The sequence below is a fragment of the Venturia canescens genome, chromosome 1 (genome assembly GCF_019457755.1).
Source record: "Venturia canescens isolate UGA chromosome 1, ASM1945775v1, whole genome shotgun sequence".
Classification (NCBI taxonomy): Eukaryota; Metazoa; Arthropoda; class Insecta; order Hymenoptera; family Ichneumonidae; genus Venturia; species Venturia canescens.
This window is the reverse complement of record NC_057421.1, coordinates 34,993,577-35,015,066: the sequence shown is the minus strand read 5'-3', so window position 1 is coordinate 35,015,066 and position 21,490 is coordinate 34,993,577. Positions and strand designations below refer to the sequence as shown.

At 37.7% G+C, this 21,490-nt stretch overlaps 1 protein-coding gene across 2 annotated transcripts in view; it reads left to right on the top strand.

Annotated features, from left to right (window-relative positions):
* Positions 1 to 21,490, top strand: part of kuz (zinc-dependent metalloprotease kuz) — a 93,039-nt gene that overhangs the window by 61,629 nt on the left and 9,920 nt on the right. For both annotated transcript variants that reach the window (XM_043416361.1, XM_043416287.1), the window contains exons 2-10: positions 10,692 to 10,952; positions 11,349 to 11,543; positions 18,638 to 18,939; positions 19,427 to 19,573; positions 19,650 to 19,795; positions 20,125 to 20,359; positions 20,452 to 20,626; positions 20,935 to 21,100; positions 21,191 to 21,368. In XM_043416361.1, coding sequence (XP_043272296.1) covers positions 10,692 to 10,952; positions 11,349 to 11,543; positions 18,638 to 18,939; positions 19,427 to 19,573; positions 19,650 to 19,795; positions 20,125 to 20,359; positions 20,452 to 20,626; positions 20,935 to 21,100; positions 21,191 to 21,368 — 1,805 coding nt within the window. The remainder of the gene's footprint in view (positions 1 to 10,691; positions 10,953 to 11,348; positions 11,544 to 18,637; positions 18,940 to 19,426; positions 19,574 to 19,649; positions 19,796 to 20,124; positions 20,360 to 20,451; positions 20,627 to 20,934; positions 21,101 to 21,190; positions 21,369 to 21,490) is intronic.

Below are 21,490 nucleotides of genomic sequence, written 5' to 3'. Positions count from 1 at the left end.
GGAGTCCAAGGAAATGACGAAAAAAACATTCGTGTTTTATCAGATTTTTATTTCGAGAAATCATTTGCGTAGATTGAAATATTTCTAAGCGCAAATTAGGGTGGGAACAAAATTGGAGAATGACAAATTGTCTTTTTCGTTCTTTTAGTTGGGTTCCAACGCTGCAAGCTTCAGCGTCAACTAATTAGATAGTTTTTCAAAAAATAATTGTCCAGTGATCGTGGCAAATAGGAATCGTGCGCAGAGTCTACCGTGCCACTACGCGGCCAATACCAAAACTTCCCAGATGCAATTTAAAGAAGGTGCTTTTTGGGATTATTAATTTTCGCATTATTTAACCGAGTAAAATTATTATTTTTCATCATGGCTCGATCGAGAAAATATTCTTGCATTCGAGAGTGCCTCTAATGCACAACTTCGACGTCAAGCCATTGAACAAAATGAAAATAAGAAACTGGCCAAATGGATCAGAAGGTTAAACACTGTCAATTCATCCACTAAACTTTCTGTTTCAACGACCTTTAAAATGTTTTTCGATTCAAACACTTTTTTTCCTCTTGCGTCACGTTGTTCTCGAATGCGATCGTTGTTGGCCGGACAAAAAACAACCGAATCGAGATATCAAGAGACGCGGTAGCGGCTTTTTAATAACCCAAGCTGTAAATATTTCTTGTAAATGACCCCCGAGTGTACTCTTCACCCGGTCATTTGCGTTTCGAGAGTATCGATCTCATGAAAGTTGTTGCTCTAATTATACTGCATAATTGACGATTATAAAAGAACAAAATCGGGCCCGATATTGCAGCAAATTGATGTTTCTTATGGTCTTTCGATCCTGCAGCATCAGAGAGAGGCTTGCTGATAAAACACGGTTCTCTCCCCCCACGTGTAAATAGAGAACTGGGAGCGTGGTGGACAAGCGGATTTTTATTATACATGTACATAGCCACGTTATCCGGGATCTGCGCTTTTAAATCACTCGATGTTGCGCCTCGCCGGTCTTTTAACCCGTCTATACGCATGTGTATGTCGATCTATGTGTTCTATGTAGCTATATCCACATAAAAGGGTGAACAGCACGCGAGCTCGAAAACCGTACTACCACGATTAATAAATAACGATCTCTATCGATGTTACGCGAGGTCGGTGCCACCTTCCACATATAGGGTGTGCCCCATAAACTTTATGTACGCCAATGTGATGCTACGAGGCTTCACTTAATGAGCATAAGTTCGCGACGACAACACCATAACTTCAACCTTTGTCTCTCTATTCTTGAATAACTATATAGCTAATTAATCGTCTGCTCTGACGCACAACTCTGTTCTCCAATGACACTGCTCCGTGCGCAATAACTTTGATCTCGAACCATGCCAGAACTCTAATGTACATTTTTCTTTTCTTAAATAAATGTGTGGCTCATTTACTACGCGTTTATAAAACTTCGCTCTCAACCCTACAGCCTTGTCAGATTCCAATCAAGTCAGCAATGCCACAACATTTTTTTGCTCCACTTGAACTGTTCAACGATTCAAATGAAGAGTTTCCGAAGAACATTTTGAGAGCGCTTCGTGTGGTATAAAAAAGATTCGAAGCTCTGTTCCTTGTCAGCATATACCTCCTCGAAGATATGTTTTCAAGGAACTCTCTGCGGATTAATGTGTCCAATATTCTACGTCCTTATTTCGATGGATGCCAATATTGATAGATTTTCACTCCAAAATGTCTCTCCAACGACATTTTTCTATTTGGACACATTTCCATTTATGCGAATACAATTGAACGTCAACGTGCTTGATAATACTCAATTTTAAAATGATTTTATTGATGAGTAAGTATTTCGGTTTCATTGCATTTAAGAATGGGGTTTTATTAGAATACAGTCGTTGAGCCAGCGGGTTATTCATGCAGGATGAGATAAATGAAGAATAGAGTTGCCGCACGACTGAAGATCGGAGATATTTGCCCACAGACTGTTGATCAAACACAGTGATATTTAAGAATAGAACAGTATAGAAGAGTAGAGAAATTAGTGGTGGAGTTATTTTGAGCAGAAAAAAAACACGAATATAGAGTTCTATTACTGCTGCTGACAGTCGAATCTCGAGCTGAAGAGTCTCATATATACGTCCATTAGATTAGACTCCGTCTCGATGAGTTATTTATTTTTTATATCGAAGGGATGGAAAAACATCGATATTTCTATGATTGAGAAGCATCGTCTAGGTATTTTCAGTTTCCGACGTGTTTTGAAAAGTAGGCAATGAAGAATTCCCATGAATCGTATTCCTTGAGGATTACACGACTCTGCAAACAAATTTTTATTCTTTGTCATTAATTTAATTTCATGATTTTCTGATCAATTATGCCCAAAAACGAAGAAGCAATACCTTTATTTCATATAAAGTTTGCTTTTGTCATAGTTATACTAATAATACTCATTTTCATGTTTTTCATAAGAATTTAAATTAATTTTAATACATTCAATAATACTTCGCGATAAAAGTGGGGTTTTTACATTCACACTGTGTCTCCAGATGGTACTCGAGTGATAAATAACAATCAGGTGTTTTGTATATGCAGAGAACGTAGAATTATGTTCTCTGCTCAGAAGAACAAGGAGCAGAACGTTTTCACCAAGATATTATGAGCTCCGAACAACGTTATCAGGGCCAATACAATGAAAATATGATGGGAGACTACACTTGGGCTTCATTGAAAGAAAGTACTTATGAACACAACAGAAAAAGTAAAATTGTGCATTTTTAAATCATTAACCACTTTTTTGTAGGCTAGTTGGATAGTCAAATGAATCAAAATAACATACTTATTTTAACATTATTAAACATATTTGTATGGTTTTATTATAAAATAAAAATTGAAATCACTGATTTTCAAAAATATCGTTCAAACGCTCTCCTGGATACAAAATCAAATTTTTTATGCCATGAAATTTATTTTCGTTCAAATATCATCAAATCTACCATAATTTCATACTTAAATGTCAATGTCAAGTTTTGTGTTGACCCGTGTTATTCACCGGAGGTACGTATAAATTGATACGATAAGATTCAAGTGTTGTTCACTCAAGGGGTTTCAATTTCTGTAAACGTTACTCGAAACAATCTTTAAGAACTTTTTTGAACTTCCTAACTCGTTCGTGCATCTACAAGTTCCTTCGAGGATCAGTTTACAATATTTCGTGAAGCACGACCTCGCTTTTTAAACCGTGGACAACTTCGAGTGTCCTTTTTGTGATTATTTTCACAGTTTCCCAACAAATCAACATTTTCCCGGATGATTTACCGCCGAAATCGATTAGAGCAAATTTCAAGCCAACTTAATTTTTATGAAAACACTAAATTATTGATAATCGAGTCCCCTATTATGGACGCTCGACGCAGATGAATCAAAGTCCGAATTCGGGAAGCTTGAAATTCACCGCATTTCTCTGTGTCCTCGTGCGGAGAAACCGATCGACCTTATCTTCAAAATATTACGTTTAAGTCATGTAAACATCGATGTTAAAACCGGCGAACCTGCAGCTGTTACTGCGCGTCGATACGTACGTGCTCTTGAGCCATGCAAATAATCGCCTTACATTTATGCGTATATCTGCGTTTCATAAAAGCATGGTACGAGATTGCCGATCCATGACACGTTACGCCTCCTCCCGACCGCAAAGTTCCTCCCGATGATTCCGTATGTTATATCTATGAATAGAGAAAAATATATTAGCTGCTACAAGTTCATACATCGGTGCCGTAATCTCCTTTCATAGTTTTTTTTTCATCGCTCGTTCTTCGACGTATACGAGTGCGAGGACCAGCACGAACAACACAAAACTATCGACCGATGTATGATTGTATGTGACAGAATTGCTCAACATACGCAGCGATGTTACATATCGCATAGCATAGTTTCATTCATTGAACGTTCACCAGACCCCGTCAAAGTCGAAGCCAAGGAAAAATCTGATGTGTTTTCTTCTTTCTCTCTCGACAATGTACGTCGCTATACAGCGAAGAATCTTTCAACATGTTTCGAGCGTGTGACATTTCCAGTCGAACTTTTCCAGCCCGTGGCTCTTTTTTCCTCGTTTTGTAATTCGTTTTTTCTTGTTTTTCGTCCTGAAGAAATGGTGAGCCATGCTATTTTTTGCTCATTTCCTATATCTGGGTGGTTGCACCATTCGGCTGGAAAAAGTGGGCAGAAAGTGAGAATAACCTTTGCCACGCTGTCGTTTATACTTATAAGAGTATTTTCAGTCACCGCAACTTTTGTAGCCGACGTGTGTGCTAGGCTTTTCTGTTAAGGTTGACGTCACGAAATGGTGGGTGTGTGTGTGTATAAACGTTTTGTAAACCTGTTAAGAATGTATGCCTATACCTTTACGCGGAAGTCGACTTGGTAGCCCCTGCGACGATGTTCCTTTCCCATCCCCTTGACGGGTAGAAGCAATCTATGCGGTTTTTAAAAGGTTGTGGCGGCTTTTGCTGCCCCCGTGAAAAAGAGCTCTGTCGAGTAGAGACGACATTCTACACTCCCGAGGGTTACAAACCTTTCACCCAGCAGGTCCAGTATAGTTACATTCCAACGGCATGGGACTTCGAGGACATTGAGACGGGGTGAGTTCTGCGCAGAAACGTTTCGCGACCGGATATGAGGCTCTCACCAAAACCGGGACGTTATTCACTTTGTTTGAAAACAAGCATCTTCCGTGGCGTCTGCTGGAAGATTTTTTCACTCGATCCATCGCTACCGATCATTTCTTGTGATACTAAATTCGACTCGAGGAATCTCGTGCCAATCACTCACCAAATTATTCTGACGGTGCCTATTGATAGTTTAACTCGGAAGAATTATTTTAAAAAATTTCGAACTTTTATGCCGCATAAGCTTAGTCGCGGGCAAGGGTTGACACCGCACAAGTTGAGCCTAGAAAATCTGTGCCCAGATGTGCCTAGTGTGGCGTAAGAAGATACGTGACTCGTTCCTCAGTCTCCTGGCTCCTCTGCTCCTGTGAAAGGCGCAAGGAAGATTTTCAATCCTCCCTCCGTAACTTGCTCTCGTTACCCTCAGTTTCGTCCGGCTTTCCTTAAACGGCGATTTAAATGAAGATTACTTAGATAACGGGGACTGTTAACTTAGTAATGGCTACGTACACACCCACGCGCAAGCTCACGTATATAAATTCTGTGTAGTAAAATGACGATGTAATTAAATGATATCGCACGAGAGACAGAGAGAGCATTAGCGATGAAATTCTGTCGAATTTTATGTCATCTTGAGCTTGACTTTATGCCGTCGATTAACATATAATTGAAACTGGGCAATCACGTAACGGCGTTCTAGATTTTCAGACTCGGTAGAAAAATGGCAGGATTGCGAAGCCCCCGGGACAAGATGACGCTGAAGTTTGCATAACGTTAGAGTCTAACGAAATGATTTTAAAAAACTCTTCAATTATTCCAGTAACTCTCCAATTCTGTTACCTGCCTATTTTCCAATTTTAATTTTTCAGTCTACACCAATGATTCGAGAAATAAAAAATTAGTGATTTACTGATGTTACTTTCATGAATTTCGTTGGACTCCAACGTTGCGAAATTCGGCGTCGTGGAACACAAGCGAGTAAGAATAAATTAGTTTGTTCTTTCCTCACCTCCCCTTTTTTTATCCAAAAGGTCCGAAAAACAGGGGTCACGCAAACTAAATCAAATAAATACAAAGGCAGTTTTATCTCGAACTCGGATGAACCCCAACTGCATCGAGTTTATTTGGACGAGATTGGTATTATATCAAGTAGATTTACTTACCCTCCACTCAGGATTACTCACCCTCGCACGTCTCTATATACTCACTCGGCGTACACAAACACACGCATTTAAGGCACGAGAGATTAGGTTTTCATAAAGTACTGCTCACGAGGGGTTCGTCCTTCGTCTTCGGAGCTCCCGATAGCTCACCCTCACTCGGCCTCTTAGCGACGTTTCAAATACTCGAGATCTCCTGTCACGTAATCTGACGATAGAAAAATTATTCACCTTCTTCAATTTTTCAATCATCTTCCAACATTGAATATCCGAATAACTTACAAAAAATCTCTAAAAAAAGAAACTCGCACGAATGAGAAAAAGATTTTCTGTCGACCATAATCCACTAGTGAGCGTTCCATGCGTGGCTTCCGCTAACTTATTGCGAATCCTACATCGATACGATGCCCCAAAGGGTTTCACTAAAATCGATGATATATTTCCTAAAATTCGCACTTTTCAGCCCCAATTAGTGGTTCATGGATTTCGTGCAAGTTTCATTCGGTTATTTACAAACTATTTTGTTTTTCATCAAATTCAGTCACCCTGACCCCACTGTTCACTCCACTTTACTAACTTCCCGTTCCTGTGAGACTCCCCAGAGCGTTGTTCGCAGCCGCACTCTTTCCTAATACACTCCACCGAATTGCATCCGCGCAAGAGCCAAGAGAAACTAAGAAAAAGTGAACCGATACATTGTATTATCACTGAGTTTTACTTGTTACCATCAGGAACACCAGGAACGACCTTCTGCTCAGCGATCGCGCGCCACTAACTTGTTTTTTGTTAAAAAATATCGTTAAAATGATCAGAAATAGATTCATCCTGAGGGAAAAAGAAAATTGCGAATTCAATGACTTTTGGCGTTATTGGAAGATTTCGTTTATGTGTAACTCGAGTATTCACATGGATATTATAATAATAATCGCTACAGAGTGTGTCAAATAATGCAAAAGTTTGGGCAACCATTACCACAGTTCATAGTAAATAACGCGCTGTACTATATCAAAAATGAACACCGAGCGAATTTTGATAAAAAACATAGTAAATAATGAAATGATTTGATGAAAATTTAGGAGATAACATATAGCAGTCGTTTCTCTGTGCTATACGAAAAATTGCACAATTTCGTATTTTCCCTTTTACCGCTCTGAATTCTGCTCAATAACATAGCAAAATTCATGCGCCCACCAATTATATGAGGCGTTGCGAGTATAAACATGAAAATTAAGGAAGTTGAGGCTGTACAGTCATTTTTTTTACCCAAAAGTGATGACCTGTACCTTTTAAAAGTTAGGCCAGTTTACAGTTTGGCAATGTTGCATACACTTTAAAGAAAAGTTGGGGAAAAAAAGACGAAAAACTGGTGAAAGCTCAGTCGAAAACACGAACAGTGACGATCCTAGCCTCAAAAAACTGCACGGAAAACAGATTATTATTAATATAATCTCAGCAAATCTCCTAATAAATCTGAAAAAAAATTGACATTATTCGGCAAGCCTTGCTCATGTTGCTCAAAAAATGTCATATTTTTAGCATCATTTTTAACGGAGATATCACTGAATGTGTCTTGACTTCCATAAGATTACATGTTATTTGGCCCAAATTGTTATTGATTTTTCTCAGCAACGACGCTCCTAAACTGTCTGAAAATTTAACTGATTTTTTTTTACACTTCACTTTATAAGATGCAATCGGTTTAAAAGCGGTGACATCATTTTCATTCTAATGCCTCAACTTCCTTAACCAGTGGCACATAGTAAAATTTCAAGCAATTTGTCCAGTCCGATTCACCAATTTTTAACATTTCGCCAAAGACACGAGTGACATTCAAATATCGATACATCGTTCGACGTAAGAACGTCGCAGACCTAAATTTTCCCTGTTGTACATAGTAAAATTTGAGAGAACTGCTTTCGGCATCAAAATTACTGTGCACTTTGGTGAAATGTAATAGAATGGCGATATAGAACAGCGCTGCTACAGAACATAGCAAATTTTTCTAGCAAATTCATCCGAAATATTCGTATAAAAGTCTCTCCGAGTACAATAATTGAAAAATATTTCTCAGCGTGACACGCAAAATATCATTTCAGACTCCAGAAGAAAGTTCTAATTTTTTCAACATTGTTCCCAATTTATTAATAAATTATATTTTCGTTGCAAATTATCAGTAATTGGGTGAACAGAAACTTTTCAATGGAGCTCAAAGCTACGTGTGTTATCATCATTGTCATCGCTGCATCATTACTTTGACAGGGCTGCAGCTCTCTAATTGCAAATTTAATACAACCATCTATCAAATGTAATAAGTCATGAAGCATCAATAACCAGCGTTATTTGATACATGCTCTATATGCGTACGCTTTTGAATTCGTAGCTGATATGTGGTTTGTTTCAAATGCATTATTGAGACTGCGTACAGAAACGAGAGTATCGCGAATTGTAGTTCATCCATTTTCCAATTAATCAATGTATGTGCTACGATCGGAAGGAATTACAAATCCATGTATCGTAAGAGCTCAACGATACCTGTATATGTAAATAATTCTACGTGCAAGTTACATCGAGATACAGTAGACCAGTGTTAAAAACGTGCACCGAAGCCTGGCACTTTGTTGCAGTATTATAATCGATAAAATTTCATCTTCGTGATATTATCGCGATGCTGAAGTTTGCAACGTTGGAGTCCAACGAAATGATCTAAAAAGAGCTTCCAATAATTCCAGTAATTCTCCAATTCGCAGGAATTTCCCTGGAATTCGCAGTTCGTAGTTTTTCAACCTGCACCGATATTTCGTGAAATAAATAATTGGTGAACTATAAATGTTTTTTTTTCGTTCACTTCGTTGGACTGCAACGTTGTAAACTTCAGTGTCGTTGATAAACTACGAATTGCAAATTCGGTAGGGAACTAAATTGGAGAATTGCTGATATTGTTGGAGTTTTTTTACTTCATTTCGTTGGACTCCAACGTTGCAAACTTCGACATCATCTATTATCGCGATCCAGGATTTCTCATGATCTGTATCGTCGTGGTCTCAAACTTCGATGTCAATTCGAATTTGAGTCCAGAGAGTCGAATAGCCTTAATTGAGTTTCCTGTCTGATTAATCATCATTGATTGTAATCACAGTTTCATCATATACTCGCGCATCTTTTCTCGCGTAACGCCCCAACCGTTCGAACAGACAAGAAAGCTCATGAGACTATTTACAGCGTGTTAACTCATCCACGAATAAGTCTCCAGCAGCTTTTTCCCATCTCGAGTAGATAAATAATCCGGGAAGCAAATCGAAAATAAATATTTGCGATAACTTAATTCCAGGTCGACCAGGTGGGGCAAACAATAAATTTCTCCTGATCCGTCTCCAGGGAAAGCACCGGAGACAGAAAAGTCCTGCTTTGGATGTTTTTGAAAAAAACTATAATTGAACCATTAATAACTCATCAAATGCAAATCTAATAATAAAAACATAACAATTCCCTACTGGGATTGAAGGCCTTGAGGTTAAACATGAAACACTCTGTGCTTGTTTCTTGTTCTAGTTATGAATGTTTCATACTTTTACTAATTAATAGGACAGAGGTAACTCTTGTACAGCTGATTTATAACTTGCGTCAGGGAGGTCACGAGTTATAAGGAGTGTACAGTCGACGACCCGCGATGAACGTCGCGGGGACTTTTCAGTTCGTCTGTATTATCGCCCCCGTCGCAATATCGATCTTGCGTTCGTCGACCTGTCACCCACAACGAACTCTCTTTTGCCCCGTTTCTTAGACCCATTTAGTTCTCAAACCCGGAATCAATTCGACTTGAAATATCATAAACAAGAAAAAAAACATTGTTTTATATTTGACAACGATTTGACAATCTGAATGAGCATAAAAATGCTTTCTGCTAGCAGGAAAATGAGGTCATGAAACCCTTAAAATGTTGCTGCACGAAGCGTCTATTAATCTGTATAGATGCGTTCTTATTATTCCACTTTTTCTTTAGTAACTGAATTGAAGGCAACGGGTCCCTCAAGAACATGCATCATTTATTATAACCTCGTTTATGTCCTAAACATTTATAACTGTTATTTCGTGTCAGAATTATCATTAAATCGATTTCCTATCGTAATGAAGGATCTAGTGACACGCTACCTTCTTATGACGTTGAAGTTTGCAACGTTGGAGTCCAACGAAATGATCTAAAACACCCTCCAATAATTTCAGTAATTCTCTAATTTCGTTCTCTGCCGAATTAGAAATTCGTAGTTTTTCAACCTGTATCTTTACTTGGTGAAATAAAAAATTGGTGAATTACAAATGTTTTTTTCGTTCATTCCGTTGTACTCCAACGTTGCGAACTTCAGCGTCGTAACTTCTTCTTCTTCTTCTTCGTCTTCTTCTTCTTCTTCTTTATACATAAATCTATGGGGAGAAAAAAGGTTGATCGCGTTTTTCAATTGAAAACGTTTGCGAAGCCAGTCAGCGTGAGCCAGACTGTGTTTCTGGGTTTACAAAATTTTCATATTTTCTTATCCATGAGAAAATATCCCGAAAAACGTTTTAATATTTTGGGGAATTGGAAAGTGTCAATAAAATGAAAAAACGAAATACCAATTTGGAGATAAATCGAAAACAAAAAAATTCAGCGTTTAATGAAGCGATGGGAAGTTTAAAAAATCGATACTCCGCTTTTTGAGTGTTTATCGAATAAAAAGTTGGAAAATTTTGTTTGACATAGAAAAATAATTGTGCCGCTGGCAAAGCCCGCAAGCCCAACTACATTAACGAGTAATCGCAGTGTCGCCCTCGCTTCGTATTGATTTTTCATGCAAAGAGACTCATCGATTAATCCTTTTTTGTTGATTTTTTTGTGTTACAGCTCAACGACTCAACGAGTACGTTCGCCACTACGAACCACTGTCTTATTCCACCGACGAAGTTCATCGGAATCATCTCAGAGCCAAACGATCGGTCACACGTGAGAATTCGTTGAGCCTCAAGTTTCGATCGCACGGACGTGACTTTCACTTGCGTCTGAAGAGGGATCTCGCTGTATTCAGTGATAACCTTGTGATCGAGGGACCCTCTGGTGAGATCGAGGATCTCGACACCTCCCATATCTACGAGGGTCATTTGATAGGTGAGCTTGAAATTCTCCCTACAAAATATCCAAATGATTTTTTTTTATTTATTATAAACAACGATCCATAACAAAAATTGAGTTTTAATGAAGATCTACGTTCGAATTTTTTCAAATATTGCTCTTTCGGGTTGCCTACTTCGCAAGTTGGAAAAGAAATAAGAAAAGAAAATGTGAATGAGCAACGAAGTGGGTCATTTTTCGACCGAAGCTGTGACTTTTTAATGTCATTGCATTGCAGCGTCGTAGAAGCTACTTTGTAACAGATATTTTGGTTGTCAATTTTGAAAAATGCAATTCCGAGCCCATTTACGACTTCAATACCAAAGAGCTTGACTTTCAATTTTCATAAAAAGTGTTGAGAATGAGAGAAAAAATGTTTTCTACAATTTTCAGGTGAACCAAACAGTCACGTGTCCGGTAGCGTCAGTGACGGTGTTTTTCATGGGAAAATCGTATCACCTCGTGATGGAGCGTATTTTGTAGAAAGATCGCACTATTATCCCGCAGTTCACTCTCAGAATGAGTCTCACCACTCGGTTATATACCATGAAAATGACGTTGGTGATCCTTACGCCAGTGTGAGAGAAGGTAAGCTTCCACAGATCCTTTCAATCGAATCTCTTACGGATTTTCTCTTTCAGAGGTTAACATTTTATAAAGAGCACAAACTACGCAAACAAAAATCTAAATTAGAAAAAGTAAAACGTTCGTGGCACTGCAAAGATTGCGAGCTTCATCATCAATCGAAGGACAGAGAAATAAATATTTTTTAAGGAAATGTTTTCGAACTTTGTGGTATTTTGAGATCTTCCATTTTTCGGTTATTAAAGTATTCAATTTATTCAACTCGTTGAAATAGAAATTTCATTAGAGAGGCATAATTGTTCGTGATTGATCAGTTAAGCGTGTCGGGATTTTCGGAATTCTTAATAAAGTTATTGGGTGGGGCTCAATACGTCGAATAACAGAATTGTAAAACGGTCGATATTTCGAAATTTTTAAAGTTGTGATATCAGTTTGGAGAAAAATAAATAATTCGAAATTCTTATTCCCGATCGACTATTCAGCAGATTGCGTGTTTAATCAAAAATTTCTTCTTTGAATTCGTATTTACTCGAAAATATATATTTCGAAAGTTTTCATTTCGAATGCAATTCAAACAGACCATCTGAATATCGAAAATTCATATTTTCGAATTCAAAATGAAGAGTAATTGTTTTACAGACAGACCAGAATATAGAGTAGCAAAAAATCGTAAGTGAATTTTTCGAGCCTATAAAACTTAGATATGCAGAATAGCGATGGCTCAAAAAGGCGAAAGTTAAAATGGCGATGTTTAAAATTGGAGATCACCGGTCTGAGTAAGTGAGTGAGTGAGACGCGTGTATTTGGAGCTCCACTGCATTTCTTTATTTTGATCGATCGACTTTCTAACATTTCGCTATTTTGACTATTCGACTTTTTGGTGTTGCAGTATTTCAACCTCAGTAATATTTGATCTTTCGTTATTATATTTTCAGAATTGTAAATTTTCACAGTATCACTGACTGTAGTAATTTATGAATCGAAAGAGTGATAGTCGAATTTTCGAAAAATCGATATTTTGGTCATCGTCCTATGGGCGATTGTTACATTCTATTTTCGATGTAAAGTTTCTGCTTTATTTATTTTCGGCATTCAAAGCTCTAGTCGAATCTACCAGTCTCCATATTATCATTCGAAGTTTATAAACTCGAGATTTTAGCTGTTCGAAATTTTAGTCATTCCAACATTTGATCCTCACCCAAGTTATTTCCGAATTTTTAGCCACTGAAAAATGGAAATTGAATGACCCAAGAGTGGACAGAGGAACGAGGGATTTGAATTCATTCCGTAGCGTGTGGTTTAATATCTCGCGTTGGTAAAAAGAAGTCCTCGAAACGAGAGGGAAATATGGAGGGAGAGAAACGTAATAGGGAAGACTGTCTACTTCGGGTTCGTTGAACCTCCAGCCTTAAAATATAAAAATTTGCACGGCTCAGAAGAAAAGTGAACATTCGTGTATTCAAGCCAATTTTCAACGGGCAGCAGAACTAAAAGGCAGTGTGTTTACATCTTCGAAGGTTTTCAACCCCTTCTTTCGCTCTTTTTTACTCTCAATTTCTCGAGTACACACAGAACGATCCAAAAGGACGCCACTGGATCTTCAGAAGAAAGAATTTCGCCGCGGAAAATTCTCGGCTGCAGTAAAACTCCGTTGCCTTGTCCGGCTCTTTTTCACTCGAACTTCATGTTTTCACGACGAGCGTCCACTTTTTTATTTTTTCTTTCTCTTCAACTTCCCGTCCGTCATTGTGAAAATAGCCATCACTGGATCTGCTGACTCTAATGGACAGCAAATATTGAAAATTTATTAAGCCTTTCCTTTCAGTCTTCAAATCCAGTAAAACGGAGCAGTTTGGAAAAAAGATTGTTCAAAGATTTTGTAATTTGCGTCAATAATTGTGTCGACTTCGTACTGTCACATTTGTCTCACAAAAGAACGTCAGTTGAGGCGACACACTTTCGAATAATTTTTTATAGAACCGAGTAAAATGACATGAATTTGTAAAATCCTGCAAACGATTATTATCGTCTCACCCTGTATACCAGCGAGTCGCGTAATACGAGCGTCAACGTTCCGTTTTTTACGCGTTCTTGAGTTTGACTCGTACTGAATTTCGTCAGCAATTACCGGGAGCCAAGCAAGCATCGTAAAGACAATAATAAACCCGTAAACCGCACTTCCAGATTAAACATCGAGGAAAAACTGAGCGAGGGGATGTAAACTGAAAAAACACAGATTTTTAGAAAACGAAAGTAATCGAATCCTCAGTATTTTTACCAAATTGCATAAAACTTTAGGTTGAGAAGCAAGAAAATATTATTTCAGTATTGAGACGTAAATGAGCCAGCGGTTTTAAAATCGGTTCACCGGCGGTTCACGCACTGAAAAAACTCCGTGACCACGGTGGTTTTGTCGCTCGTATAAACGACAGACGGAAAGCGTGTGCTCTCATCTCGAGCGTCACAGCCGTAAATGATCCTCTCGGGATCATTTTCTCTCCCCTTTGCTCCCTAGACTTCTAGTCCGATCGACGAGAACAAAGTTCCTCCGCGTTGCTTAACAGCCTCCTCTTCACGCTTCCAGTGAAAAAGAGTTTAGCACGAGTAAGGATGGCATACGAACAAATTTCTCGTTTTCAAATTGATAAACGACGACTCCGCAACTACCAATTTTCGAACAAGTTTCAAATCACGATTCCAGCGCCATTGTGTGACTCGAAGAATCAAATGACTCGTTAAAAACTCGCAACAACACTGATTGAAACATCGGAATAGTTCGTAAGAACAAAATAATGCCCGGGAAGTTGGAATTATAAAAAAATATTTCACTAACAATTCAATGGTATTTTGTGAAACGTGTGCTCGCCGGATGTTTCGTCTACGACGTGGAAGCACATGCACTTTTTTGTATACATCAATATACGTTCGTATCGGGATTCCTTCCATCTCCATACCCAGGCTTCTTGCATCGTATACGTTTATGAATCTCCGTCATTTAGGAGTCGACTTACCTCAAGGTATAAATTTAATAGAATTCCAGGGAAAAGGAAAACAAGTCGTTCCACTTTTCCTCTTCGCGTTACAAGCTTAATCCACAAAATCCTCCAAGGCTTTAGTGAAATACTTGCGCGCGGGTGCCCACACACACACACACACGCGCGCGCGCGCGTGCATTCGTATAGACAAAAACGCACCGGCACGTAGAAATACGAACACAAAGCGACGGATACATGTGTCAAACAATTCTCCTCTTGCTGGAGGCAAGTGTTCTTTCAACCCTTCGAAGCTCTCACAACCCTTCTCAACATGAACAATGCATGTTACAATATTCCAGTCTTTTCAAGCACTCAAGGAATGTATCTTTATACCTTCCTGCAGATAAATACTCAATGATACGCTTTCAGAAGTACACATGCACCAAACACATGGCCACATGCTAGTAGAACCTTCTGACATCAAACATTCAATGAAGATCTTTTGAATTATTTTTCAAAGGTGAATACTGCACCGGATGCTGCTCCAAAAAGTGCTCAATAATATTCGAAATTAAATGTAATTTCATTAGATTTCGTCATAGCAGGTCTTATTGATGAAGAAAAATATGCGAAAAGTGATAGATTTTCATAATTACCAATAAATGCATATTTCCATGATGTCACATTCTTATTAGAATTAAGGGGCTTACCCTAATTAGACGAGCAAAAAAAATACTATTTTGATGAATTTTTTTTACCGGAAATTATAAATTATAGTGTTAGGCCCAAAAAATACACTCTTAAAATACACAAATTTTTTTTTATCTTTATTTTACTCAGTTTTCGTACAGATAAATGGAGGAGAAGACAGATCCAAAAAAAAGATGGGTGTGCGCTGTTGATCAAAACTCTGGAATGAATGATCGAAGAAAAAAAAGAAAAGTGTTAGTAGATTCAATAGGTAAACGACTATAGTGCGTATCACACGATTTTTTATTTTTCCAAAAATGACAAATGACGGCCATTTTTCCAAAAACTACAAAAAAGCACGTTTTTTTCATCTTTTTCTGCAAAAAAAAAAGTTTCACTAAAAATTTAAAAATTTGTATGATATGCGCTATAAGCTGTAGTCATAAAGAAGATGTGGTAAAATTTTGGTGAGGATCGGTTGAATAGTTTCGGAGATTTTATCAACGAGCCGTCGAAAAATGTAATTTTGAGAAAAACGCGTTTAAACAAAGGCAGGTACGCGGTACCGCACTGAACGGTGCGTATTAGCGCGCTCAGACAGCCAGGTAAACGTTGCTCAAAAATACACTTGGACTGCTCAAATCTTTAAAAAATTTTAGTATGATACTTTAAATATGTATACTTTCGAAAAATGCGATAAAACATGGATTTTTTGAAAATTCTAATTAGGCTGGACCCTTTAATGAAAAATCCGCAATTCTCAGATTGTAACGCTCCACTTTTCATTTCCTCAAAATATTTTTCACTATGTCTCCCTATCCGAATTCCCTACGAGCTTGATCGTCTAATTGTTGCAGCTTTATTGTTGGTTTTGCGAAAAAAATCTTCCATAAATGAGTTGCTAATATTCCTGGGGAATAATTTGTAAGGGACCACGTGATAAACGGGATAAGAATCGGGGCATTAAAGCGGTTAGAGAATGCAGATTATTCCCCCGGAAATCCGGATGGGAATATTGAAACATGGAAATTTACATGCCTTATATCTTGACGCGGTTTCGCAAATCTTCAGTTACTCATTTTTCCCGGGTTAAAAATACTCCTCGTCTCGCACAAATCTTTGGTGCCTTAAACTTGATGTACAAATAATGCGAAAATTGCGAAAATTGAGCTCTCACTTTACCAGCATTGCAGTACGATAATTATCCGTAATTCTTTATTTAAGAGGCTATAACAGTGTCCCCAATTTTTGAATTATTTAATTGAGAATTTCATTCCATAAGTCAATAAACTTCGGTCGTATTAGAGCTCGGAAAAGCACGAATGAATTTCCGATAATTGGAGTGTCAATTATCTGTTTTTGAAAGCGTCTCATCCACGGAATTAAGACCGAGCAAAATGTATAAGAAAGTTAATATATATGTTCACAGTATTACTCTGATGATCAACAGGGCATCCATGACATATACCCGTTCAAAAAGTACTAAAAATATCCGGTTTAAATCTTGCTATTCAATTGTTTCGAAATACATTTGAGACGTTACCTTTCGTGTTGGTCGAAAATCTTGTTGCACGAGCTGTTTTTCGTATTCTTCCAATTTTCAGACTATCTTATGTGGAATTTAATTGGAATAATATTTAATCGAGTCGAATGATTTATTATTTTGAAAAACAGCATTCCACTAGGACTCTTATAGCTATTTAGCGAATTTTTGAATAGTATTTTAAGGCATTAATTATTTGTGTTAGTTCCTTCGAATAGAATTGAATATCGAGAATGAGGAAATTGTACTGAAAACATTTTTTTCTTGACCTGAGAACCCCTATTCGTGTCGTCGTGCTCTCATTCTACATCTCGTTCCAATAGTTCATAATACCTCGCCTTAGCAACAACGGTAAAGATAAAGCAATCTTGCCTCATAATCCGCGGAGCATTTCAGTCCAGTAAAAATTTCATATTCCATCCTTCGAGTATCGGAAAAGTATCAACGCGAGCGCTTCATAAGATCTAAAGATAAATGACCGTAATGGAAAATCGTGACAACTCAATCTCGATGGATTTTAATATTTCATTTTATCCCGCCGATCGAATAATTCAACATACAAATGTCGCTGAACACAATGCTGGCAAAGGGTACTATTGAAATGTTTTATTATATTCATGCTCACTTCGAAGCTTTGGATAATCGTCTATGTATTAACTTCGTTTTTCCTCTCTCATATACACTTTTGTCTAGTATCAATTTAGCTGAATTTCAATTATGCTTTTCCCTAAAAAAATTCGTCTTCTCTGCTTGGCTCATTTTAGCCAGATACGAATCCACTTAATTGTTTCAATTATTCTTGCATTCACTCTGATAATCTGTAATTATTCTCATTTTTGTAATCAGCACATTTTTACTTGAGCATCGAACAAAGTGCAAGGAATCAATACTCTTATACTCGTAAAATTTCTTTCGTTACGTCTGGGCTCGAGTCTGGGCTACTAAGCTCCGATACACTTCTGTGGCAAAGTTTTTGGCTCTCGTCAAGGACTAGATGAAAGTTCTGCACATCTGTACTGATATTGTCACTCAATAATTGAAAGCTGTATCTAGAAACGTGTAGTATTTTATTGAATATTAAGGTAGTTCATGTACGAAAAGATTTTCTTAAGAAAGTCTTGAAATTAACGCAGAGTTTAAATGGGTAATAGACTATCACGCGTACCAAACTTTAAAGGATTCGTCTTATTAGTTATTTTACGTGTTTACGTATTTTCGTGTTTAAATATGAAGAAAAATACACAGGGGTGTAGGGACTATGCGTAAAAAATCGTTTCTCTTTCCATCTAACGAATGAACGCTCCTTACGAAGTTTATGAAAAAGTACACAATAACAATGAAGTGTACAATGAAGGTTTGGGAAAAAATTCGAGACGATTGTCGTACTAGTAATAAAAATATATTACGTTAAAGATTGAACGGAATTGGTAAAATGAGCACTCGTAAGCTCACATTTGCTTATTTCGGCATTTTGTTTCTTGGCTTGGCCCATTCCTGTCATAGCCTTCTGTCTTTTTATTAACACTTTTTTCTTGATCCATTTCCCTTTGTGTTTTCCCTTTGCGCTCTCTAAAGCGATTTTTGACATTAAAAACCATAGTACTTTAGCCAGGGACGAATGAAATTTTGAGTCTAGTCAGTGATGGATCCCCGTACAATCTTAATTAGGAAGTAAAAATCCGAAAAATCGATACAATTTAGACACCCATAAATAAGATCCTATGGGGATGATCTACCTTAAATTGAGCTTTCTTTCGGGCGAAGACGATGCTCAAATCTTTTATCGGTTCAAGAACCACTGCGTCGTTTCTTTCAAATTCTATGAAAATTGTGATCCCACCAAAAATGTTAATATGGTGAGTTCTATAAGAATGAATATTACATTTCAGGTGACTCGAGCGGTTGTGGGATAACGGACAAGATTGCAGAATGGATGAACAAGGTTCAAAATTCCGGAGAGCCTGATCCACCACCACCGACAATCGAAAAAATATTAAGAGCGGAAAGACCAAAAGTCGATCCATGGAACGGTGATACCGAGACACCGGGTCACAAATACTCCAAAGAGGCAAATAATCCTGATCAACATCGTAGGAGTCGAAGAGCCACAAGGCCCAAAGAAGACAACAAAAATACGTGCTCACTATTCATACAGACTGATCCTTTCATATGGCGCCATATATCCGAACACGTAAGTCTCAAACTTTTATTCAAACTCGATTTTATGAATGAATATTCATCAACATAAGTTCTATGAAAAAATTCATTTCAAGTCATCCATTTTCTTATCACTACAAATATATATTAACATTGAAAATTCATGTCACCGTTACGAATTACTGAAACAGCTCATACGATATTCTGATTTTTGTTTCTTCTTTATAATTTCGTAACAGTAGCGAATAGTCAGCATACCCGCTAGGTTTTATATGGAAATTCCCATTTTCCGAGTCCTCTTCACTGTTTCTTATTTCCTTTAAATCTCATTTCATTCGCCACTGTTATAGAGGCGAGCGTTCTCTCGGACTGATTCAATCCCTCGCGATCGATATCCACTTTGTGAATTTCGTATATATTTTGTAGTAACCCAGCTGCATCGAGTCGCTTCATGCAAAAAAGAAACAGAGAATCCAATCAGCGAGAGATCTCACTTACGTTTTTTTGTTTTTTTTTTTCAGCTTCGTGGAGATCCCGAAAAGACGAGAGAGGAAATTTTGTCTCTAATAGCACATCACGTCACTGCGGTGAATTATATATACAGGGACACGAGATTCGACGGGAGAATTGAACACAGAAACATTAAATTTGAAGTTCAGAGGATAAAGGTAAGATTTATTCTTAGCGCGAAGCCCAATTGTATTATTCTTCTTATTTATTTAAAGTGCACGATTTTTTTCACAGATCGATAATGACACCGCTTGCTCACCGCGCTCTGACTCAAAACCCAATGTGTTTTGTATGGAAAATATCGACGTCAGTAATTTCTTGAATCAACACTCGTTGGGAAATCACGAAGATTTTTGTCTCGCATATGTTTTTACGTATAGGTGAGTTTCAACGATAATTTTAGAAAATTCCCCTTTAAATTTACCAACAAAATAAGTGCTTTTCGTTAGACTGAATATTTTTCTGCAATATCAGCTCAGCAATGAGATATTTTTATTCTCTATTGACTAGAGAAACTAGTAAATTGTTAGTTTTTTGAGATAAAAGAATCGTTGCTTCTTGCATATGGATCCCCAACTTTGAGGCCGAGAGTTTTCGATGTTTATTTAAGCTTTCAACTTTCACTCATGCATATTCTTTCCATCGAATGAGCGATTAGAATTAGTCACTGACGAGAAATAACGCAAAGGTTGATTTGATCGATTTGCAGAGATTTTACCGGCGGGACACTCGGCCTCGCTTGGGTAGCGTCAGCTTCTGGTGCATCCGGTGGTATATGCGAAAAATACAAAACATATACGGAAACGGTCGAAGGAATGTACCAATCGACGAAACGATCACTCAACACTGGGATAATAACATTCGTTAATTATAACAGCAGAGTACCCCCAAAAGTTTCACAGCTAACTCTGGCCCACGAGATCGGACACAATTTTGGTTCACCGGTAAGCAACGCGAGCAGTTATCCAATTTCAAATATCAATATTGGAACGATACGTGGGTTTTATGAAATTGACAATATTCACCCAATTCACAGCATGATTTTCCTCCTGAATGTCGACCCGGTGGTTTACATGGCAATTACATTATGTTTGCCTCTGCGACCAGTGGAGATCGTCCAAACAACAGCAAATTCTCAAAGTGCAGTGTAGGAAACATCAGTAACGTTCTCGATGCTATTGAGGATAACAAAAAACGGAATTGCTTCACTGGTGAACAAATATTTTTCATTCTACCTACTAGTTGCCACGTTGTCACAATTCTTTTCATTATTTTATAAACCCAATGAAAATCCAACTCGAAATAACGTTCTTTCTAATATATTTGAGTAACATTTTCTTACGTTTCAATTTCCATTGTCATTGAAGAAATTTTAATTTTTCTTTACTGACCTTACGTCATTGCAAATTTTCCATGTGAAAATGACTTCTAAGACTTTTCTAAGGTCTTTCCCATCCCGATACAATTATTTATTTATGTCAACTTTCTAATTGTGGAAAACATCATTCCCGTGAATCAGCATCCGCCGGTGCTTTCTGTGGCAACAAGATTGTCGAGGCTGGTGAGGAGTGCGATTGCGGTTACGACGATGTCGAATGCGTTGACAAATGCTGTTATCCACGACAAGTATCAGACGACGACAAGAGTCACAAGGGTTGCAAAAGAAGAAAGGGCACTCAGTGCAGGTTTGTTTACAATCTTTATTTGCATATTTTTACAAACACATTTCTATATTCCCGTTCGGTTTTATCAATTTAAACGTTTTTCATGCACAGTCCAAGTCAAGGTCCTTGCTGCTCGAGTGAAACCTGCCAATTCGTTTCGCTCCACGATAGAGTGCAGTGTAAAGCCGAGTCCGATTGTAGTTACAATTCAACCTGCAATGGAAGATCAGCTGAATGTCCAGTATCGTTGCCAAAAGCCAATAAAACTCGGTGTAACGAGGGAACTCAGGTAAGAACCGACATTTCAAAATAAATATGCCAAATCCAAAATATATAGACATTTTTAAAAATATACGGAATTTTAATATTTTTCACAGTTCCTGCAATTTTCAAGTTTCTGTGATAATCAAA